The sequence below is a fragment of the Armigeres subalbatus genome, unplaced genomic scaffold, assembly GCF_024139115.2.
Source record: "Armigeres subalbatus isolate Guangzhou_Male unplaced genomic scaffold, GZ_Asu_2 Contig1246, whole genome shotgun sequence".
Taxonomy (NCBI): domain Eukaryota; kingdom Metazoa; phylum Arthropoda; class Insecta; order Diptera; family Culicidae; genus Armigeres; species Armigeres subalbatus.
In genome coordinates this window covers 180949-206310 of record NW_026942008.1, presented here as the reverse complement: position 1 = coordinate 206310, position 25362 = coordinate 180949, and the positions used below count along the sequence as shown (strand labels likewise).

At 38.5% G+C, this 25362-nt stretch overlaps 1 protein-coding gene across 12 annotated transcripts in view; it reads right to left on the bottom strand.

Moving 5' to 3' along the window:
• The window catches only part of LOC134202499 (endophilin-A-like), a 183303-nt gene that overhangs the window by 81108 nt on the left and 76833 nt on the right, over positions 1-25362 (bottom strand). For 9 of the 12 annotated variants that reach the window (XM_062677490.1, XM_062677491.1, XM_062677496.1 and 6 more), the window contains one exon: positions 9166-9608. In XM_062677490.1, coding sequence (XP_062533474.1) covers positions 9166-9210 — 45 coding nt within the window. In that variant the 5' untranslated portion in view covers positions 9211-9608. Of the gene's footprint in view, positions 1-9165; positions 9615-25362 lie in introns of all 12 variants that reach the window. The other 3 variants (XM_062677489.1, XM_062677492.1, XM_062677488.1) reach the window with 2 other exon arrangements.

The window sequence follows — 25362 nt, the reverse complement described above, 5'->3', positions numbered from 1 at the left end:
TCAATCTGAAAACAAATAGACGTCAAATCATGGCGGGAATCGATTTAGTGTACACGCTTACATATGACTAACGAGTAATGGGTTATAATTGGGTAAATTTCAGTAACAAAAATCGATCAACCCGAAATGAGAGTGGGTGTGAAAAAATGAAGCTGGCAAATCACAATCTACACATAACTCTTCAAATTGGTGAAATCGGCAATAAAATTGTATTATATTTCTATAGTAGTATTAGAGTAAAATTAATTATAAATCTTATTGTATTTCTGTAGTAAAACAATAGGAAAAAGTATGAGGAAACATTTGAAACACAATGTTTTCTATTGTTTTGTCCTTAGAAATCATCCCATAGAGGAACCGTAAAATCAATTGTTTTGCTCTGAATTTAGTATGGAAATTTTTCGATTTTTTTATTGTAAAGATACATAACAACCCCCATTTTTTACTGTAAAAGTTCCATTTACCATTAATTTTATCGTGGAAAACCATTATTTCTTATGTGATTTTATTGTCAGAATTACATTATATTCAATGGTAATAATTGTGTTTTAAATGGTGTTGTTACAGTAAAATTAATTATATTTTAATGATATTTTTTATCCGGGTTTCTATGGTTTCAGCGCATTTCTCGAATTTGTTTTTTAAACTTAAACAGATTTACGGGAAATTTTTAAAAGTGCCTGAGAAGGTTTTGATTATGTAAAACAAACAAAGAGAATAGTTTCTTGGTATATAAAATGTACAACATTATATTTAATTATTAATTTTGTTATTTGATAGAAAGCATTGAATTCCAACATTCTAAAAGACTCATGACCCGCTGTAATTTTTTCAAAGTTCTAACTGCTGTAAACAGCAGTTTGGACTAAAGTCCAAAAGGTTTTGAGATATTGATATCGTTATATGCGGTATCATTTTACTGCGGAACCCAAAGGAGCCGCCGTAATAATACGTCTATTTAACTGATATTTCAGCAAACGAACTTAAACCGAGATTCGCACAGCCGAGATCGATGAAAAAATTTAAGTGTGTAGAAGCTATGTGGCAGGAAAATAATGAAAAGTGCACATATCGACGGTTTCGTGCAATACTGGCACAACTCAAAATAGGGGAACTGTTCCGATCTCCATCTCACTGTACATATATCCATCTCATCGCTAAACAAAGAAATACGGCACCAAATTCGTCGCTTCTTTTTGTCAACATGCGTGCTCACTGCTGAAAAAAATCACAAAAATAATAAACAAATCAAATTCCTTTCCATTGCTTTGTTTTTGATGGGAAGGAAATAGGAGCCATGAGATGAAGTGGCGAACCGTTCCCCTACTTCATTTTTTTTTTACATTTTGATTGCAAAGCACAGAAAACAGTATGAAGTAACACTTGACAAAGACTCAGGTCGGTATTCACAATGCATCAAATTTGATTTTTCGAGAAAATTGTATACCTCGAATTTATTGATTTTTTAAAGTTTTTATATTGAAACACATAAAAGTAATCCTGATGTATCAAGACATGCAAAAATATCCATGGAATTCGAAATATTTACAAAAACATGAAAGATTTTTTTTTATTGAGATTTTTTAACGTTGTTTCTGAACATTTTCAGATTTCGAGTTGTGCCTGTATTGCACGAAACCGTTGGATACAAAAAATATTTAAAAGATTACAAAATGGTTCATTGATGAGCCATTGAAAAAATTACCTAAATAATGTTCACGTACCTTCTTAACTGAACTGTCCATTTTTTAATTTCAAAAAGATTTTGAAATAAAGGTAGGACGGTTGAACAGTTTAGTGTGTCCTCCTTTAGTGTGGTACCTGGAAATCTGCGTAAATTGCAGGAAGCTCCCAAGGAGTTCCAAAAATTCGAATAGACTTCATAAAAGTTCCTGAAAATATGAAATATGCAGTCTGGAATCTTCGCAATTTTATCAGAATATTTATTGTAAAAGCAGTAAGGATTGTTGATAAAATTAAAGAAAATTATTTAAAGCTCGTACGACTTTTTTGAACAAACACTTGAAAATAAGCAGGAATTTGAGAAGCGATAAAACTTATTGAATATCGAGCATTACTATAAGTCATTAACAAAATCCAAAGAGGCTAAATATTGGTAAAAACTCATAAGAAAGAACCTAATTAAAGGAATTCTAATAAAATTATATTACTAAAAATTTAATCAATCATTATTTACTTAATCAAAGCATTGTTTCGGGACGGATTTGCGATTCTGTAGAATGAAAACGTTTCCCCTTAAACTAATTACTTTTTCTGAAAGAGGAAAGCTTATTTTGTTGGATACATATCGTTACTTTTTCAGAAAAATGCTCGCTTCGCTTCGCTAATGAAAATAATGAAGTGTATTTTCAATGCGCGTGATCCTGCGGCTCTTGCGTGTATTTTTTCACATATTGATATGACATTTTGAATATTCAAATATCCCTCAATTAGTTGCACTTCATGAATTAAGAATATATAATCGTTTAGATGGTGTAAAATCAAAGAGCAGAACTTTTTGCACAAATGTAGGACAACATTGTTTGCATTCCAATGTTCGTTTACAAAATAAGTTACGCCCAAATCGCAAATCAGTTCTGGTTTGTAGATACCTTTCTCGAGTATTGCTCATAATTCATTTCAAATATACAGCCTCGAATTCAAGTGTTTTAAAATTATAATAAGATCTGCTATATTATAAAATTAACATATACTTTTGGATTATATATTAAATTTATTATAAATTTTATATAAATTTGAAAAAAAAATCCCGGTGAGCTTATCAAATTCCCGGGGTTTTCCCGGATTTTTCCCGGTTTTCCCGGATTCCCGGGTGAGTGGCCACCCTGAAATTAAAACTAGCATCTCGGCATACAATAAACAAAGCTACCTTTGGTGGCCATTATTGGGATTTATTTTCCAAGACAGAATATTTGCCGCATTTCCAAATTTCAGTTTTAAGGTCTGAGGGAAGCTTCCTCGCACTAGAGCGCTATTTCCGAACTAAAATATCTATAACTCGAAATTGGGATGGAATTTCGCTTATCCCAGAAAATTTCGAGGACCTACTATTTCCCAAATTTGAATTAGGCTCCAAATATTACACTATTGTACAACTGAACCCAAGTAACATTTTTGGTTTTATGGCGGTCTTCAAAACCATAATGTGCTCCTCATGGCTACCACAAAACCGACATAAAACCAAAATGTTACTGGGGAAATTTTTGCTTCTCAGTACCTCTCTCTGGTGTCGTAAAACAAAATCCGTGTCATTTCGAGAAACCGTGTAAAAAAGCTGTGTAAAAAATATCCGTGTAAAAAAAGTAACCGAGTCTTTGTGAGGGATTGTGAGGGATGCGTTCCGTGTAAAAAAATCCGTGCTATTTCGAGAATCCGTACAAAAAAAGGCCAGGTAAAGAAAAATCCGTGTAAAAGAAGAATCGGGTGTAATGAGAAGTAGTGAGAATTACATGAAGTGTAAAGCGAGCAGTGTGGAATTAGACATTTCTTATATCTGATGAGAAATTAGACGTGAGAAGTAGCAAGTGAATAGATAAATGAGAAATGAGAAGGGAGAAGTGGGACGTGCAAAATGAGAAGTTAGAAGTGATAAGTGATAAATGACAAGTGATAGTGAGAAGTGATAAATGAGAAATGAGAAGTAAGAAATGAGAAGTGAGCAGTGAGAACCGAGAAAGAAGAAGTAAGAAGTGAGAAATGCGAAGATAGAAGTTAGAATTGGATAGTGAGAAGCGAGAAAAGGGAAGGGTGAATTGTAAAATTCTTCCTTATTGCTTCCTTTCTTCTTTTTTCGCTTTTCTTTCATTTTCCTGTTTCCTTCTTTTATTTTCTTCCTTCTGCATTCTCCTTCTTCTTTCTTCCTTCTGCCTGCTTTCTTCTTCCTTCTTCCATTCTTCATCTGCGTTTTCCCTTCTTTCATCTTCATACTTTTTTTTATTGCATCTTCCTTCTTTCATCTTCATACTTTTTTTTATTGCATCTTCCTTCTTCTATCCATCTTTCATCTTCTTCATTTTCCTTTTTCCTTCTACCTTCCTCCATCTGCCTTTTTCTTTCTTTCATCTTCATTTTTACTTTCCATTTTCTTCCTTCTTCGTTCTTCATTCTTCCTTCTTCTTTCTTCATTCTGCCTTCTTCCTTTTTCCTGCTTTCGACTTTTTTCTTCCTTTTTCCTCCTTTTTCCTTCTTCCTTTTTCCATCTTCCTTTTGCTTTCTTCCTTCTTCCCTTCTTATTCTTGTCTTCTTCCATCTTCCTTCTTCCCTTCTTATTCTTTTGTCTTCTTCCATCTTCCTTCTTTCACTTCTCCTTCTTGCTTCTTTCTTATTCCTTCTTTTTTCTTCCTCCTTACTTCTTTCTTATTCCATCATCGCTCTTCTTTCTTTCTTCTTCCTTCATGCTTATTCCTTCTTTTTATTTCCTCCTTCCTTCTTCCGTCTTTCTTAATCCTTCTTCGTCTGCCTTCTTCCATCTTCCCTTCTTATTCTTCTTCCTCCTTCCTTTCTTATTATTCTTCCTTCTTGCTTTATCTTTCTATCTTTTGCTTTCTTTCTTCTGTTTTCTTCCTTCCTTCTTCCTACATCTCATTCTCACTTCTCGTTACTCACTTTTCACTACTTTGTGCTTATAAGGGATCTCATTTCTCACTTGTCAGTTCTCACTGATAAAAAAACAAATTTCAACTATTCGGCCAAACGGTATCCGACCAAATGACCCTTTCGGCCAAATGGCACTCGCCCAAATAACGTTCGACCAAATTTTACTTCAACCAAGTTTTTCCAATTCCATACGAAGATTACCATATTGGGAGAGCAGCCAACAGCATATTTTCTCGTGGCGCACGGCAGAAAAGGAGCGATGAGAGCGATCAATTTTGTATCTAGCATGACACTAGAAAATAGCGTGTTCTCATTAGCAAACACGAAATTACCAAATATATCAATTGAAATCGAGGAACGGGACGAGACAAATAAGATATATTAGATTAAAAAAACAAATCTAGACCAACATTTGAAAAGGGCGTAACAGCCAAAATTTATTCCTTCTGATTCTTCGTCCACATATATAGTATATACAATATTCCTCCAGATATTCCTTCGAATATTCCTCCAAAGCATTGCTTCGGATATTCCTCCAGAAAGTCCACCGGATATTCCTTCAAGAATTCTCCGGATATTCCTCCAGGAGTGCCTCCGGATATTCCTCCAGAAATTCCTTCTGATATGCCTCCAGGAATTTTCAAGAATATTACTTCAAATATTCCTCCAGATATTCCTCCAAGATTTCCTCCGAATATTGCTCCAAATATTCCTGGAGGAACATCCGAAGGAATTCTTGGAGAAATATCCGGGAGAATTCCTGGTCAAATATCTTGAAAAATTGCTGAATAATTATCCGGAGGAATTCCTGAGAAAATATCTGAAGGTATTCCTGAGGAATATCAAGAGAAATTCCTGAAGGAATATCCAGAGGAATATCTGGTGGAATTGCTGAAGAAATATTCAGAGAAATTCCTGGAAGAATATTTGAAGGACTTCCCTGACGAATATTTGGAGCAATTCATGGAGGAATATTTGGACGAATTCCTAGAAAACATACGGAGGAACTGCTGGAGAAATTTATTTTATTTCAAATAATTGTCTCATTTGTCTTATTTGTCTTATTTGTCTTATTTGTCTTATTTGTCTTATTTGTATTATTTGTCTTACTTGTCTTACTTGTCTTACTTGACTACTTGGCTTACTTGTATTACTTGTCTTACTTGTCTTACTTGTCTTAGTTGTCTTATTTGTCTTATTTGTCTTATTTGTCTTATTTGTCTTATTTGTCTTATTTGTCTTATTTGTCTTATTTGTCTTATTTGTCTTATTTGTCTTATTTGTCTTATTTGTCTTATTTGTCTTATTTGTCTTATTTGTCTTATTTGTCTTATTTGTCTTATTTGTTTATTTGTCTTATTTGTTTATTTGTTTATTTGTTTATTTGTCTTATTTGTCTTATTTGTCTTATTTGTCTTATTTGTCTTATTTGTCTTATTTGTCTTATTTGTCTTATTTGTCTTATTTGTCTTATTTGTCTTATTTGTCTTATTTGTCTTATTTGTCTTATTTGTCTTATTTGTCTTATTTGTCTTATTTGTCTTATTTGTCTTATTTGTCTTATTTGTCTTATTTGTCTTATGTTATGTCTTTTTTGTCTTATGTTATGTCTTATTTGTCTTATGTTATGTCTTATTTGTCTTATGTTATGTCTTATTTGTCTTATGTTATGTCTTATTTGTCTTATGTTATGTCTTATTTGTCTTATGTTATGTCTTATTTGTCTTATGTTATGTCTTATTTGTCTTATGTTATGTCTTATTTGTCTTATGTTATGTCTTATTTGTCTTATTTGTTTTACGATATGTCTTATTTGTCTTATGTTATGTCTTTTTTGTCTTATGTCTTATTTGTCTTATGTTATGTCTTTTTTGTCTTATGTCTTATTTGTCTTATGTTATGTCTTTTTTGTCTTATGTTATGTCTTTTTTGTCTTATGTCTTATTTGTCTTATGTCTTTTTTGTCTTATGTTATGTCTTTTTTGTCTTATGTTATGTCTTTTTTGTCTTATGTTATGTCTTTTTTGTCTTATGTTATGTCTTTTTTGTCTTATGTTATGTCTTTTTTGTCTTATGTTATGTCTTTTTTGTCTTATGTTATGTCTTTTTTGTCTTATGTCTTATTTGTCTTATGTTATGTCTTTTTTGTCTTTTTTGTCTTATGTTATGTCTTTTTTGTCTTATGTTATGTCTTTTTTGTCTTATGTTATGTCTTTTTTGTCTTATTTGTCTTATGTTATGTCTTTTTTGTCTTATTTGTCTTATGTTATGACTTATTTGTCTTATTTGTCTTATGTTATGTCTTATTTGTCTTATTTGTCTTATGTTATGTCTTATCATGTTTTGCATCTTATGTTATGTCTTATCATGTTTTGCATCTTATATTACGTCTTACCATCTTATCATGCATGATGTAATTATGCAAATCGTGATCCGAATCCGATTCTCTGGACCATGATTCTGATGGGATTTAACTCATGCATGATTTGAATCGACGATGAGATTTGAGAATTTGAGACTTTACCAACACTGCTTGTTTGTCTGTTGTATTTCACATCTTTGTTCCATCGGCATCACGATCAGCACTCGAATCCTGCTTATTTGTAATATTCGTACAATAAATCTTCAATGATGATCTCTAATGTTATTCCATAAAGCGAAGTTTTGTTTGTTTGTTTATGAAGTTTGTTTATTTTGATCTTGCCAATCCATGGATCGGCGCTGCTGTTTTTCCCTCGCCGATCCGCTGCACGAGTGATAAATTCTTCCTCATTGTTGCTTACTACAAATTCTCAAGCAATTGTAAACCGAAAATGATGAAATAATTTTGGCGACACTGGCAGCTTCATTCTGGCGGGCTAAATCGTGCGATTTTCTCTCTCAATGAGTGCTACCATGTGCTTTTTTTTTAAGGAGAACCCTTCCTCAAACGAGTTCTTAGAATTTCATTTGTCCATTCCCAGACTTCATGTGCACCAGACGAACACCTCGAGTACAATAATGAAAAGCTTAAAAAACTGTGCTCTTTTAGGATGAGTTTCATGAATTGTTCACTTTTACGGAAATTTTGAATCTTCAGAAGGTTCACCAAACTATCGAATAGCTAGGAAATGTGATGACCCATAGAAATAGACAATGGCTACAATTTATACAAGAAAATGTGAGAACATTTCCAAAATTACCATTCGAAAGGCCAAAAATTGGCAATACAATCTTTATTCCTTTAGATTCGATTCCTAGAAACCAGAAATTGCTAAAAATTCGCAGTCCCAGATGAAGAAAAAAATTCAATGGTCGTTATTACAATATAATAACAAAATGTGATATAATTAATAAGAGTAGCAACACTTGGTACACAACCAGTGATAACTTTGTTCTTTTCAATAACATAATTTGTAATAATTTTAGTTGTTTTCATCACTTTTCATATACACATCGAGTTATATTTTTGTTTAATTGAATAGTAGTTTGTGCAACAAGTTGATTTTTTCAGCACGAGTTGTACGTTTATCCAACGAGGCTTGCCGAGTTGGATAAATACTACGAGTGCTGAAAAATCGAGTTTTGCAACGAGTTGCACACGCTATTTTTTGCAATGACGAAAAATGGACTTAAATTTGATTAATCTGTACCAAAATTGTTACAATTTGCTCGACTTGAACATTCTTCCCAAAAATTATGTTGCTGCAGCGAACAATCGGATTCTATGCGACCGTGCCACGTTGCATAGTTCAATAAGTCGTGAAGCAATAGATGTACTTGCCTTTGGAAATATTAGATGTCATAGCCATAAAACTATTTCATTTATTACGCGACGCCGAGAATACACAATTTGAACACTTACCCAAGCTAATTCAGCAAAATGTGGTCAATTAACTACTGGTCTGATGTTGGTTTTTCATTATAGCACCTAAATGAGTGTTATAATGAATATTATGCAACCCATTTGAGTTGCATAATGTTCATTAAAGCACTCATTTCGTTGGTATGGAAAAGTAGGCCGTTTTATTACTCAAAGACGAACTGTAAACCAGATATTATGATCAGGAATTGCAAAAAACATATTTATGTAATTTTTTTGTTAAAACTAGCAGAAATTTTGTTACATTTTCTGTTATTTCAACTACTAATGGTACATGTTTTATAACTACCTCTGTTATAAAAAAAATACTGTAACAAAATAACAAGTTCTGATATAAATCTGTTGCCCTCTACTGGTCGGGTTGCGTAAAGTTCATAGACGATGGAGACGCATGGTACTGTAAACAGTTAACTGAAGTAAATCGAACAATTCTGCTGTTGAGGTTTCAATGAATCTCACCATATTTCAACGAAAACTGTGAAATGATTGGAGTGTGTACCCTATAGGGTAGCACAATAGTGCTACCACGTGTTGTATCTGAATCAAGTTGAAGTTGATCATTCCAACAAAAACAGATGGATGGCATGACCTTACCTATGCTTGTTCGCAGATCACAATTTAAGAAATCTGTTATCAAATAAGTATCACGAATTGATAAGTCAAAATTAATTTGTTTCACCACCTACCTGATTCGCTTTGTTGATCTGCTTCTTCAGACCAGCGAAAGCCATGATGTTACTAATTTTGAGGCTGTTTTATTGAACCGGTCTCCGTGTGAAAAATTGACTAGTTCGCTCAAGCGGTTGCGAGCGATTTACTGCTGAACGTTGTTTGCTTCTCCTGCTGGCACCGCCTACCTACCCTAACCGTGATTCTAAGATGCTGCCCGATGACGCGTCACTAGTTTTGTTGCAATTAATGAACTTTTCACTGGCACATCAATTTTCTTCTCCGTTTTCAAATCACTTTCACTACACTAAACACAATTCCCATGCAAACTTGACTTGGACTCAATTTTGTTTTCTGCCAATATCATTCAGAGCACAATCAATCATAAAGGAATCGATTCTCTATTTCCAACGATGCACTTATTTTTCCCAATCAAACACTACGACTACTGTTGCTGCTGCTGCTGCTGATGATTGAAGTAGTGAAGATCGTATCAAGGAAATTGAGATCCGTGTCGATGTAGATATCGGATCCAATCCAGAACCGGAACAATTGCGAGACAGCACCCCAGGAGCACAGCACATGAAACGAAAGGAGGAAAAAATATATCATCGTGAGTAAAATGTAAAGCGGAGGACTTATGATTTGCTTATCAGGTGCAGCATTCGCACTGCTTTCGTAACGATGGCATTTTATATTCAAATGACACTGAATATAATTTAACGGACAATTTATAAGAGAAGCTTACGGATAACTGATTACTAACTGCATTTCCGTTCGGAGATTAGAAATATGTCAAATCGTCGCCATTTTGAAATTTAATATCATGAACCGAACAATCGGATAATCTCGGATACTAAATTTGACTGCATACTTGGAATAAATGGTGGAACTGTTACCATTTCCATCTATCTCTATTTATATTCTTGTCATCATATTCAGTCGCTTCTTTAAACTAATATGCACGCTGACCACTAAAAAAAATCTCAAACTTAACAAACAAATCAAATTTATTTGCATTGCCTTGTTTTTGATGGGATGGACATAGGTGCTATAAGAGAAAATCTAGAAGCAGTAAACCTAACCTGTTGGTTTTTTTTTGTTGCAATCGTTTTGACAAATCTGAAAAATTTAAGGATAGTGTTGACGTCATGATTATTTCCGTCTGGACGTAAGCACCCAAAATGCAAGCAAACAATTTTACTTTGCTTCGAACCGGAAAAGTCATAACCAATTAGTGCGTGATGGAAGGGCTTCTTCGTGTTGCACATCATCTAACGCGAAAACAGTTTCTGTCTTTATCATATCATTTGAGAAAGCTTGATGGTCTTACGTAGTGAAGTGACGCACGACTGTATAGAAAACTGATTATGAGATCGATTCCCTTCCTATTCCTTTCGCATAATGATGAGCTAGAGCAGTGATACCCGGTTTGTCTTCAAAACATCACATGTCGCCTGGCTCAATGTTGAAAAGGCATTCTACAATATTTGGCATTATTATCTTAATAGGGGTGATCGGGGCAATATGGGCCACCTAAGGAAATCGTTCCGAAAAGCGCTGAAAAGCTCAAAGAAGCATCGTTCAAATGTAGTTGACTTATACTAGAGAATGTTACCTTTCATATTACGTCGATGAATGACGAAAAATGCGTTTGGAAATTGTTGGAATGCACTTTTAAAAATGTATTGATTTCAATGTGTGTTCCCGACTATACGGGGCAATATGAGCCACCATTTGAGGCAGTACGGGCCACCCTTCCAAAACCTTTATTTAGGCGAAAAAAGTATCGTAATATGGAAGAATATGATATTCCTACAACAGTTGTAAGTATTCCATACCAATAAAATGAAAAAACTGAAATCTTATAATAATTTTGCCTATGCAGTGAAAATTTACATTTTCAAGTATATTTTCATGTTTGAATTGAATTTTAATGCGGTTTTCACGTTGATGCATATGTGGAGCATCCTCTTAAAGATCATATAACTTTTACATGATAAAACTTGTCAATAAGCTCAAAATGAGGGTGGCTCATATTGCCCCGTATGTTCATATTGCCCCTACTGCCCCTAACTGAAAGAAAAGTATTTACGCGGCGAAGTCCCAGGTCATTATCTTACCCACCTTCAAACTCCCCAAACTTGTTCCGGCAAAGTATTGTAAAATCACCCTTATCTGTCAATTTTATTTTCTTCCATAATGAATTATCTTTTGATAAACCTTTTCAAAACTAAGAAGCTCTATTTATATACTTTATTTGAATTTTTTTAAAGCGATATCAAGTTCATCTTATTGACGTTGTTCTTGAAAAAACAACACAACCAGAAGATGCGATCCCTTTGCACATAAAAAGGCGCAACATTCTAAGCGAATTATGTCGTCAATGCATAGCCGAAGGGAGCGCCGATTCCTCAGTAAATTATACAAGTACTTTATCGGTTTTGGAGCTGTTTCTGGAAAATCGGTTTCCGCAGATCTAATGATTTTGTGCGCCTGCTGTTTGTTCAATGACGAGATGAGCTGAGATAAGAACACCGTCTGGTATTTATCAAGTTGTCCCAAATGAGTTGGAGGTCTAAATGGGTATTTCAACTGAAAGAAGATGTGAGTGGAAATGAAACCAATCACAAAGCGAGACCGGTGGTGATAGTATTCCTAAAGAAAACTGGCGAGAATAGTGAAGAAATATTTGCTCCGGCCGCAAGGCTTGCCTCTATTCGAATATTTTTCGCCGCTTGTGTTCAACTGGAATTCCATTTTCACCAAAAGTACGTCTAAGTGGCATTTTTCCAAGGCGATTTAAATGAAGAATTATACATGGAAGTCCTGGATGGCGTTGAAGCATCTCCAAATACAGTATGCCCCCTTATGGAATCACTGGGACATTGGACCGAAGGCCATTAGGTCGAACAGTCATTAGGCCGAATGAGACGAAAGAAGTGAGAATTGAGTTTTCAGTAGTGTGAAATGAATAGTGAGAAATGAACTGTGAGAAATGGGAAGTGTGAAGAAGTGAGACAACAGAAGTGAGAAGTGAGTAATGAGAAATTAGGAATGGAAAGTATGAAGTGAAAAGTGAAACGTGAAAAGTAAAAAAAAGAAATAAAGGATAAATAAGAAGAAAAATGAAGAACGAAGAAAAAGAAGACAAATGTAGAAGGGGGAAGGGAGATGAGTGATTAACGAAGAAAGTAAGAAGAATCAAAAAAGGAAAAGGGATAAAAAGGAAGGAGCAGAAAGAAAGAAGAAGGATGAAGGAAAACGGAAAAAGAAAGAAGGAAGAAAGAAAAAAGAAAAAAAGAGAATGGGTAGGGAGAACTTATTTCTCACTTCTCATTTCATACTTCTCATTCAGCCAAATGACCATTTCGCCCAATGACTTTTGGCCTAGTGGCCTCATACCCACTGTTTGGGTTTGTACAAATCTGTAACTTTTTTCCACCTGAAATTCACGTAACTTTTACCTGATTTTCCGGTAGAGTTCTCATTCTACGTGGTAATCATGAAAGTTTTACCTGTGTATTCAGATAGAATTAATTGGACACGTGTTTCCCCAGAATTTTCTGAAGCATTTCAGGTGGAAACAATGTTCATATTATTAGGAGTACGTAAAGTTTAATGACCCGCTGTTGAGATTAGGTTCCATCCACCACGACACGACTACTGTCTCTACACCCGAATACTACCAGAAGATGAAGACGATGTAATTATTTACCTCGGCGTTCTACTTGTTGCTCAAAGGAAGTTAAGAACGATTGTAGAGCTAACGAAAGCTCTACGTACATTTTATTCAATGGCGGATTGCGGAGAACCCAGCTGTTTCCAAGGCATAAAAGTAAAGTATGACCGAGAAAACAACACTATGAAGATTTGTCAAGAAAAAAAACATTGTAAAATTTCTGAGACTCTTCTAGATGACGGATCGTAATCTTGCAAAGACCACTACCACAAAAACCTCGAATAAATCTCGAGATGTTGATGCAACACCAAGGAGTCGTATCGCGGGGATTACTGGGGAGTTCTCTATAAAACCTCATAACAGCTCATTGACATAATCAAGTTTCGGAGCGTGAGGGAGCATTCTCTGCTCGTGAGAATGAGTGAGAAGTACGATCCCTGCAGACTACTATAGGGGGGGGGGGGGGTGGCTATTGAGAAAAACGTGAGGAGTTTGGGTGGTGTAGAGTGAAAGTTTATGCCTAAGTATATTGAGCATAATAGCGTAAGTCGTAATCTACATTAGGCATAATTGAAAGTCTCGACTATTGAGGTCGTGCAAGGTTTTCTTATATTCCCCCAATTGTCAAGATTCTCCAAAAATAGAATATCCTCAACAATGCCATTTTCTCGGAAATAAAATTTCCCCAAAACTGACATTTTCCAAAAAATAATATTTGCCGAAAATAGCACTTAAGAAAAAGGAAATATTATTGTGACGACCCCTTGGTCGGCGCGCCTCACTTACTAGCACAATAGGATGTGCCTTGCAACACGCCTATACATCAATAGACGTCAATGTCAACGCCAACGGACATGCGAGGTGAAGAAGGCTGTCAGATGTGCAATGAAATGTAAAACGGAATTGCATAATTACTAAGAAGCTCATTATTACTTAAATTACGATATAATACCCTAAATTGTGCTAATTTGATGCTCATGAAGTTTATTAAGTTCAGTAGTTTCAGTGAACTATAAGCATAGGTAACTTAAGAAGAAATTGAACCTATATTTCGTATCTAATGAATTCTCTCGAAAATAGGTTAACTTCAAACGATTGTTTCTATCTAATTCCCTCCTGTGACCAAACAACGCTTTGGACCGGTAAATTAGCGAACCATGTTTTAGACAAAATAACAGCTTATGCTTAATTATAGAACCAGGCAGTAATCGATTCATGAAAGTAGAACTCGTAACCGATACTTTAACGTAAGAATTTCCTGGAAATAAAACCTGAAAGAACTAAATGTAAGTAAAACAAGTATGTACAACTATTGTAGCTATAACTCCGTATACTTTTAGGAAGTTTTTATCGGTCGATTAAACGAATTAAAACTCGGAAATCCCTTCTTTCATTGAGCGCCTACAAAGTAAAAACTTCATTGATCCCCATTCGGAGGATAACCCGCTATGTCGCGAAAAAAACGAACATCAACAGGAGACCATAAACGATTGTCGCTGCATGGTTTGCACTAATACGGACAACAGTCACATGATCCAATGTGACAAGTGCGGTAACTGGTATCCCTTCGTATGCATGGTTGTTACCGCCGACACTAATCAACAGGGCTTTCTCTGCTTTTCATGCGAAGCTCCTAAGGCAGGAACGAAGAAAAGCGTAAGCCGGCAGCCAAAGCTTCATCAAAAGCGCCGTCAGTAAGTACCCAAGTAAACCAGGGTATCAACCCGACTCAGTCAGCCGCAGTTCCCGATATTGCATCGCTTAATGCTTCCGTGTGCATAATTAGTCCCAACAAGCTCGGTGCAAGTGTTCTTCCGACTGCAGATGTTATACCAATTACGCAATTAGCAACTAGTAACATACCCTTCCAAACCGCCACCGCAAACACTAGTATTCCATATACCGCGCACGCTTTCACTGCCACAAACACCTCCACTCGTCCTCCTTTCGTAACGAGCACTACTGCCATTCCACCTACTACGACGGTGCCACCTAGTATGTCTGAACAATCCCATCAGATCTCAAGACCCAGTCTGTCAAAGCCGTTCGAAATACCACCACCCGGTCTGTCAATGCCCCCCAGTACGATTCTACCATCAAATACGCGAGTGCCGAGTTACTTCCCTCAAGTGGTTACGCAAGCTCAGTGTTTCACAGTTCCTTCGTATAGAAATCAAGTGATTCCATCTCTGCAATACAGCACGCCGTTGTCGTCACGAAATGCCCCAATCGTCAGTCTATCTTGTGAGACAACCAACAACGCTGTACCCACCTTGACAGGAAACATGCAACCTGAAACCAAGAAGCAAGATCAGGAAGAAGTTGCCAGTCATCGCTCCGGAATAGCCAGCACCAGAACGTCTAAAAAGGAAAGAAGATTGCAGTTGGAACTACAAATCCTGGACGAGGAAAGAAAGCTGCAGGAAGAAGAACAAGCGAAGAAACGTGAGTATCTCCAGAAGAAGCACCAACTATTGAGGGACATGGCCAACGACTCGTCGTCGGGAGAAGAAGAAGAAAAATTTGAGGAAGATCAACAAGCATTGAATCGCAAGGTGAATCAATGGATGCAAGGTGTGACACCAGCTGCATTAAATCATAACCAGCCATCAAGTTATCCTGAAGCGTGCATGGACCAGCGTCAGCATCAGCCGACGCTCAATTCTGCAGAGCATCAAATCAGCCCCAATCGATGGAGGTTTCGAATCAGCTACCGATCAATCAGGCAGCGCGTCAGGCACCACCCCAGGTGATGCATCAGAATCAACCGCCATTTTCATTCTACGGCTTACCAAAGTCAGCCGTCAGCCCATGATGTTGGGTATGATTATCAACCATCGAATTATCCCGTGCAACAACAAAATCATGCAATGTTTCATCCTGCTGCGAATCTGGCACCAACTCATTCCATTGGAATGGTTCCTAATTTGAGACAACTAAGGATTAGTGAACATACGCATCTTCCGTCAAGGATTGACAATACTGGACCACACGTCGGCAGCTACATGCCAGCACAGCGTTCAACCACACAGCAAGCTGCCTTCGTAGATGAGGAAGGTAACAACCTATCGCGTAGCCAAGCCGCCGCTCGCCAAGCAGTATCACGAGAGCTACCATACTTCAGTGGTATACCCGAGGAGTGGCCATTATTCTATTCGACGTTCATCACTACGACCAGCATGTGCGGTTATACTTCGGAAGAAAATTTGGTTCGTCTGCAAAAGTGCCTCAAGGGGAAGGCCTTTGAAGCAGTAAAGTGCCGGCTTATGCATCCGTCAAATGTGCCGGGAATCATCTCTACCTTGAAAATGCTGTATGGAAATCCTGATGTAATTGTGCAAAACTTGATAGCCAAGATCAGATCCACACCACCACCAAAAGCAGATCGATTAGACACACTAGTCGAATTCTCCTTGGCCATCCAGAATTTATGTGCCACAATTGAAGCATGCCAGCTGGATGAATACGCATACAATGTCGCGCTTCTACAAGAGTTAGTCTCCAAGCTTCCTTCGTCGATCAAGGTCGATTGGGCGAAATATCGACGAACTCTGCCAAGGGCCAATCTCTCTGTATTTTCGGCATGGTTGTACGAGCTTGCGGAGACAGTTTGCCCAATAGTTACGTTAGCGAATAGAGAATCAACAGCGGCTCGGGGGAAAAGGATTCAGCTTTCCTGAACGCACACGCAGAAGAAACAGCGATACAAGCCAAATCAAGAAATCAAACGTGCATCATTAAATCTACCATTCAAGTCCTGCGTAGTGTGCAAAGGTAGTTGTCCAAGTGTAGAGAAGTGTATACGGTTTGCTGAACTTGGTTACAACTCACGTTGGGCGGTGGTTAAGGAATTTGAATTATGTAGAAAGTGCCTCAAGAAACACAAAACGTCGTGTAGATCTCAACAAGTTTGTGGGAAGAATGGATGTCAATTCAAACACCACATCCTGCTCCACAATAACCAACGAGATAACGCTAAGTCAGTTAACACGTCACGTCAGGAATCTAAACCGACGAACGCCGCGCCGAATAAGACAGAACGTGACTGTAATACCCATCTAAAGCTCACGAACACAATGCTATTCCGTGTCGTTCCGGTTATTCTATACGGACCTAGGAAAACCGTGAAAACGTATGCCTTCTTAGATGACGGATCTTCATATACGTTAATGGATGCTTCACTTGCAGCAGAGCTACAGCTAAAAGGTATACCGGAACCTCTATGCCTCCGGTGGACAAGTAGTCAGAGTCGTTCAGAGAATGATTCACGTCGGTTGAGCGTTGATATTTCGGGCACAACAAATAATTGCAAGAGATACCGTCTCCAGGAGGTACATACAGTATCTAATCTCGACCTATTTCGCCAATCCGTTATCGGAAATGAACTATCCGATCAATATCATCATCTGCGAGGTATTCCGGTTGAATCCTATCACGATGCTCAACCCCGCATTTTAATTGGAATTGATAACGCCAACTTAACACTACCATTGAAAGGAAAAGAAGGAAGCTGGGGTCAACCAATAGCTACGAAAACACGATTGGGCTGGATCATCCACGGTGGTATAGAACAAGTCACCGATTATGTCAGTTATCATAGCCCTCAAAAGTGTTCGTGTGGTGTGACGAATGATGCTGTACTGCATACTGCGGTAAGCGACTATTTTTCTATGGAAAGTTTAGGAATTTTCAAACCCAAACACAATTTGGCATCAGTCGTGGATCAGCGTGCCGTAGATATTCTCAAGACTATCAAGCAAGACGAAAACGGACATTACGTTTCCAATTTGCTCTGGAAGTATGACGATTTCCACCTTCCGAATAGCAAACCCATGGCTTTACAACGAATGCGATGCTTGGAATCTCGATTGAAAAAAGATCCTGAATTAGCAACAGTGCTTCGAACAAAAATTCATGAATATCTCGAGAAAGGATACGTACGGAAGCTAACGGATGAAGAGTCGAAAGAAACACGGCAACGAGTTTGGTATCTCCCGATCTTCCCCGTTTTCAATCTCAACAAGCCGGGGAAGGTGCGCATCGTTTGGGACGCGGCAGCAAAAGCCAGCGGTGTGTCGCTGAATTCGATGCTGCTGACAGGACCGGATCAGCTGACGTCTCTGTTTTCGGTGCTCATCCAATTTCGAGAAAATAAGGTGGCAATATGTGCTGATTTGCGGGAAATGTTCCACCAAGTGCGGATTTCGATCGAAGATCAAAACTGCCAACGGTTTCTTTGGAAGGAACACCCTACGGACCCAGCACCAAGCATCTACGTAATGCAGGTTATGACATTTGGTGCATGTTGCTCGCCCAGTATTGCACAATATGTAAAAAACATAAATGCGGAGAAGTATGCAGGAAAGTTCCCGGCTGCAACGAAAGTGATTATCAAGAACCACTATGTAGATGACATGCTAGCTAGCACGGAGACGGAGTATGAGGCAATCAAACTAGCACAAGAAGTCAGGCACGTTCATGCGCAAGCCGGTTTTGAGTTACGCAACTGGATCTCCAACTCGCCTACAGTTATCAACGCTTTACAGGACGAACGAGTTGACGAGAGAAGTCTAAACCTAGGATCTGAACTTGCTACAGAAAAGGTGTTGGGCATGTGGTGGTGCACCACAACCGATACCCTTACCTTCAAGCTATCACCGAAACATGAAGCAGATCTGTTAACTGGAAAAAGAAAACCTACCAAAAGAGAGGTGTTACGAACACTTATGACCATCTTTGACCCTCTGGGGCTGCTTTCGAATCTGCTAATCTATCTTAAGATCCTGCTTCAAGAAATTTGGCGCTCGGGAATCGACTGGGACGAAGAAATTCCAGAAGGTCTTGACGAAAAATGGGAAAAGTGGTTGAAGGTCCTTCCGCTGGTACAGAATGTCCACGTACCAAGATGTTATCGAAAACTTACGTCGATGGGCCAGGCGACCAATGTACAGTTGCACACCTTTGTCGATGCTAGTGAGAGCGGTTTTGCAGCAGTCGTCTTCCTTCGTTTCCAACAAGGTAGCACAATAGAATGCACAATCGTTGCTGCCAAATCTAAAGTAGCTCCAATCAAGTTTGTATCAATCCCGAGACTCGAACTACAAGCTGCCGTTATAGGAGCAAGGCTAGCGAACACGGTAATTGATAGTTTATCGTTCAAGGTTGACGAAAGATGCTTTTGGACAGACTCTCGCGACGTACTATGCTGGATACGATCCGATCATCGCCGATACTCACAGTTCGTCGCCTTCCGTGTCAGTGATATATTGGAGACTAGTGAAATCGCAAGCTGGAGATGGATAGGTACAAAAGACAACGTTGCAGACGATGCAACCAAGTGGCAGCGGTTACCGGACCTGGGAAGTGATAGTCGCTGGTTCAATGGACCAAAATTTCTTTGGCAGGAGCGCGACAAATGGCCTGTCGAACCATTCTCAGCTCTTTCGTCAAAGGTTGAAATGCGTCCACATTTATTCCACATAGGTGCAACTACAATACCTGTAATTAACATCGAGGACTTCTCCAGCTGGAAACGATTGGTTGATACGGTAGGATTTGTGTTCAGATTCATAAGGAACTGTCGAAGCAAAATGATGGGCATAGTGCGTCAAACCGGCGTCCTCTCCAGCACGGAGCTACAACAAGCATCGGCCTACCTCTTCAGAGAAGCGCAGAAGGAAGCATACCCAGAGGAAGTGAGCATTCTTTCCAGTAGAAAGACTACCATGAAGACAATCCCCAAACAGAGTACAATCTATGTCATGAACCCATTCTTGGATGGAGAGCAAGTGTTGCGGATGCGTGGAAGAATCAGCAGGTGTGATTATGTTACAATGGATGCACAGAATCCCGTAATTCTTCCGAAGGATCATTGTATCACGAAGCTGATTGTTAAAAGCTATCACGAGCGCTACCATCATCGTAACCACGAGACTGTGATCAACGAGCTACGGCAGGCATTCAGAATACCGAAGTTACGAGTTTTGTTCAGAAATGTGAGAGCTAACTGCCAAAAGTGCAAGAATCAGATGGCAGTTCCACAGCCTCCTCCGATGAGTGATCTTCCGACGGCTAGACTGGCGGCATTCAACAGACCATTCTCTTTCGTGGGGGTCGATTACTTTGGCCCGATCATGGTGGCGATAGGGCGCAGATCGGAAAAAAGGTGGGGCGTATTGGTGACATGTTTGACAACAAGGGCGGTATACATAGATGTCGCACATACGTTAAGTGCGGACTCTTGTATTATGGTGATGCGTAATTTTATGGTGCGAAGAGGGGTTCCGAATCAAATATTCAGTGACCGTGGCACGAATCTTGTGGCCGCAAATAAGGAGCTTGAAGCAGCACTTGCCGAATTAGATCAGGAAAAAATTGTTCGAGAAATAACCAGTCCCAATACCGAATGGTGCTTTCTTCCTCCTGCCTCCCCCCACATGGGGGGGTCATGGGAAAGGCTCATTCAGAGCGTGAAACGCAACTTGCAGCAGATCCAACCACAGCGTCTTCTCAACGACGAGGTTCTCAGAAACTTACTAGTGGAGATCGAGGGCACCTTAAACTCACGTCCCTTAACGCACGTTCCAGCAGACGATCCAGATGCACCGGTACTTACTCCGAACCACTTTATTCTGGGTTCATCCAGTGGACTGAAACCGGCAACATTATTCGACGACAGTTCAACCACCTTGAAACGATCATGGCGAACCTCGCAAGTGGAAGCTAACATCTTTTGGCAACGTTGGGTTCGTGACTACTTGCCGGATATCACAAGACGCACAAAATGGTTCAGCGAAGTCAAAGCGATTGAGGTGGGGGATATTGTAGTGATTGTGGACCCAAGTAACCCGCGTAATTGTTGGCCTAAAGGTAGGGTCATTTCCGTCAATACAGGCAAGGATGGCAAAGTAAGATCAGCAGCAGTACAAACTGCGACCGGAGGAGTTTATGAACGTCCTGCGGTTAAACTGGCGGTGCTCGACGTTAGGCGCGAAGAACAGGTAAGCCACAGCAGTGGCGTACCCGGGGGGGACTGTGACGACCCCTTGGTCGGCGCGCCTCACTTACTAGCACAATAGGATGTGCCTTGCAACACGCCTATACATCAATAGACGTCAATGTCAACGCCAACGGACATGCGAGGTGAAGAAGGCTGTCAGATGTGCAATGAAATGTAAAACGGAATTGCATAATTACTAAGAAGCTCATTATTACTTAAATTACGATATAATACCCTAAATTGTGCTAATTTGATGCTCATGAAGTTTATTAAGTTCAGTAGTTTCAGTGAACTATAAGCATAGGTAACTTAAGAAGAAATTGAACCTATATTTCGTATCTAATGAATTCTCTCGAAAATAGGTTAACTTCAAACGATTGTTTCTATCTAATTCTTAATCCCCTCCTGTGACCAAACAACGCTTTGGACCGGTAAATTAGCGAACCATGTTTTAGACAAAATAACAGCTTATGCTTAATTATAGAACCAGGCAGTAATCGATTCATGAAAGTAGAACTCGTAACCGATACTTTAACGTAAGAATTTCCTGGAAATAAAACCTGAAAGAACTAAATGTAAGTAAAACAAGTATGTACAACTATTGTAGCTATAACTCCGTATACTTTTAGGAAGTTTTTATCGGTCGATTAAACGATTAAAAACTCGGAAATCCCTTCTTTCATTGAGCGCCTACAAGTATTTTGTGGAATATAATAAGAATTTATTACGCGGAGTCAATGTTTTCAATGAAATTTCACCAAAATCTCAACAGCAGAACTGTTTGATAACTCCGGGTCCGAGGAAATCAACCAAAGCCTATTAGAGAAGTGCTGGCAGGCCTTGATCTCGAATACATGTCCCTCGTCCACCAATTTGTGAAAGTTGCTGATGTAAGATTGCGATCATAGTCTGCCCACCCCCTTTTCAGTCGTACATATCGAATGTCTTCCTCTTGTTGTCCATTTCAATGTCTGTCGTTAACCCCTTTCTTCCTCTCATTATTGTCTCCCAAAAAAATGTTTGTCTCGTTACATCGCCAAGAATGTCAACTATGTGAACATCAGCATCGTAATTACTTAAGCACCCTAAATTCCCTTTATTTCCCGACCAGTTAGTCATAACAAAATTTTATTACAATTATATCAAAGTGTGTTACAAATAACAAAACTTGCAATAATTTTGTTATAAATTCTCTGCCAAAGATGGAGGATATATAGGCACATACTTCGATAGAGACAGCAGCTCGGAAGTGGTTGAAATTCTTCTACAAATATTTATTTTGTATGCCAAAAAATGTCAAAAATAAAGCTCACTAGACTAGAAAATAACTTGACTCCAAACGGCAATAACAATAGAAATTAGCCGCAATTGCGTGCAAAAAATAGGTCGGTTTCGGGCTATCTAAGAGGGGCTCGGTGTCGGACCAACTTTGTAAAGGGGTTAGGAACAAAGGGTCGCAAGAGCAATAGGTCGAAAGACAAAAGTTTGAAGGGACAAACGGTCGAAAAGGACAAAAGATCGAAAGGACAACACGTCGAACGGAACAAAAGGTCGAAAGGACAAAACGTTGAACCTTTCGACCGTCGACCCTTTTCTTTCGATTTTTTGTCCTTCTAATCTTTTGCCCTTTCAACCTTTTTTCTTTCGACCTTTTGCCGTAGATTCATTTTTGAAAACGTCGAAAAACTCGCGCCGTTGTAAAAAGTACAACAGGTTCGAAAAAAGCACGCTTCTCGTTCACAACACATGCGGGACTGCGTGAGCGGTCCAGGATGAAGCGAGTCCCGGAAGGTTAATTGCTCTGTATCTTTCACTTTTTACAGCCACACACAATAAAGCATCGGGAAATGTTAAAAATGTCCGCTCTATAAAATAGACTACGAAATCAGGCCAAAAAATTTTTTTACAAATTTCCATTTAGGGTTTAGAATCGTTTTTTGTTTCATCCAGTGGTTAGAATCGTCTCCCCTAATTATAAACAAATCAAGATTTTTTCGCCGTATTTTCAAAAATGGTATCACAAGAGTATGCACTAAGGGTTCTATTTCCACACTTGCCTTAAAATGTTGTCTAAGGTATCCAATCATGGCCAAATGGCGGGTTTCAGATGAACCGGCAAAACAAAGTTGATCTATTTTATTAAAGGGACAAGTTAGAACTCCTGTGTCATAAAATGCGTCCCTTACGAGCTTTTTGATAATACGCCACTGGTGGGGCGGTTTTAGCGCAAATTCAGGACGTTTTTAAATCGCTTTATTTTATTACTTAAACAATATTTACGAATGTTTGAATAAACTCTATCACTTCCAGTATACCTAAATATGCCATTCATACTGTTTTAGGTTCATTTCCTGCCAATGAGATGGTAATTTCTACTGATTTCAAAATGGTTCAAACCATGATACGCTTTTCACTAGTTCAAACCATGATTGGATACCCTACTCATTTTCCAGAAATTTAGATTAAATTTAGACAAAAAGATTATCTTCAAGCCTTCGCGGCGATCGACCCATTGTAAACAAACTTAACTTTGGCATATATCTTAAAAATGCTTTGTTATCCCAAGTGCAAGATCTACTCATTATATATCAAATGAAACCTGAAGATCACATATCGGACAAAGGCTACGGAAATATGTGTAAACACATATTTTATAGAGGGTGAAACTCAAACTTATGAACATGAGTGTATGGAAGTCGGTATAACTTCCTGGCCAAAACGCCCTCCCTTAACTTCTAGACAACTATAACTAACTAAGGGCAAAAATCAGTTCTTACCTTTAAATATTTGAATTTCTGTATGTCTGAACCTTATAGACTCGGAAACTACTGAACCGATCGGCATGAAAATTTGTATGCTGGGATTTTTGGGGCCGGGGAAGGTTCTTAAGATGGTTCGAGAACCCTGCCCGCTTTATAAGGGGGGCTCCCATACAAATGGAACACAAATTTCTGCATAACTCGAGCACTAATTAAGCAAATGAAGCCAAATTTGGCATGTGGAGGTTTTTCAACCCTCCACGCTCTTGAAGGGGGGCTCCCATACAAATGAAACAAAACTTTTTGCATAACTCAAGAACTGATCAGAGAATAAATTAATGTTGGACAAAAATGTAACGTTTTTCGAAAATATGTTTCACTGGTCAAAACGCCCCAGTCAGTGTAGGCAGGTCGATATGCCTCTACCTACTGGACACAAGCGCGGCGAGCTTGCAGCGGTTGCCTTCAAATGATATGGAAATTATTGAAATGTAATTCAAACCTGCTTAAAAGGACTTATGTTGGATTTTTAATGTCAAGCACATAAGGATTTGCAACCTTTTTATTATGGGATTGAAAAAAATAATTGTGAAACGTATTTAGTTAAGGTGGTGCCCATGCACTTGTTGAAATCCATTTTTCACGACTTTTCAAGAAAGCTTTATTACGTGTTCGCTGTAATATTTGCAACGCATTTTTTAGACTAACAAATAACACAAAGTTTGCATAAATTGCGTTGGAAAGAAAAAAAAAGTTATCATAGGTATTGCCTACCCACACCCCAGACCCCTCCCATTGAAGAGGGAGACGGCGAGGATAGGCTTAACCATTAACTCTACCAAGACAAAGTAAATGGTGGCAGGTAGAGATAGAGGCCTAGTGGTGTTAGTGCTGAGGTAGTACTTGATGGGATGTGTTAGAAGTTGTTGAAAAATTTGTTTACCTTGGAACGCTTGTGACATGTGACAATGACGTTTCCCGTGAAGTGATAAGACGTATTGCTGCTGCGAACAGTTCCTTTTACGGATTACGTAACTAGTTTAGATCCCGCAACATGCAGAAGGAAACGAAATTTGCTCTATACAAATTTCTGATTCTACCAGTGGCTCTTTATGGACATGAAGCATGGACGTTAAAAAGGCGGACCGGAGAGCTTTTGGGGTTTTCAAGTAATAAGTGCTGCGTACAATACTTGGAGGGAAACTTGAAAATCAGGGGCGGGCGTCGCATGGAATAATTGGGAACCTGTTCAATAATCAAATAACATTCTTATTAACCCTTCAGCACGTGCGCGGTCCTAAAACACCCGTGCAGGCTCGCTCGTATGAGGTTTTTTCGTTAGTTTTGTACACTAATGATTTAAGAGATGGGGCGCCACTCGTCGCTAGCACGCTTTGTTTCCAAAGGCAACGTTCTTGGACCAAGTGGTGCCCTACCAAATAACTATGACTGGCGCTACCAGTGACCATCGGGAAAATATCTTTATAAAGCTCACTTTTTGTTGTTGGCCGTTAGCAAGGGAAAAGCATGCAACCATTTGATAACGAATAAGTTTTCATTGAAAAAGTGACCCAAGCAGCACAACTTGTTTCACTACTGAAAATTCCACTGTGTTGCAACTATTCGGAAAGAAACAATCTTTGCGTATGTGTCATCAAATATAACTCTCTTGCAATCTAAAAAGCGCAAGAGGTGGAGCCTACGGAAACATCCTTCGATTACAGTAAAATTGCAATAATGTTGCAAAATACTACAGCGGAAAAAAATAAAATAA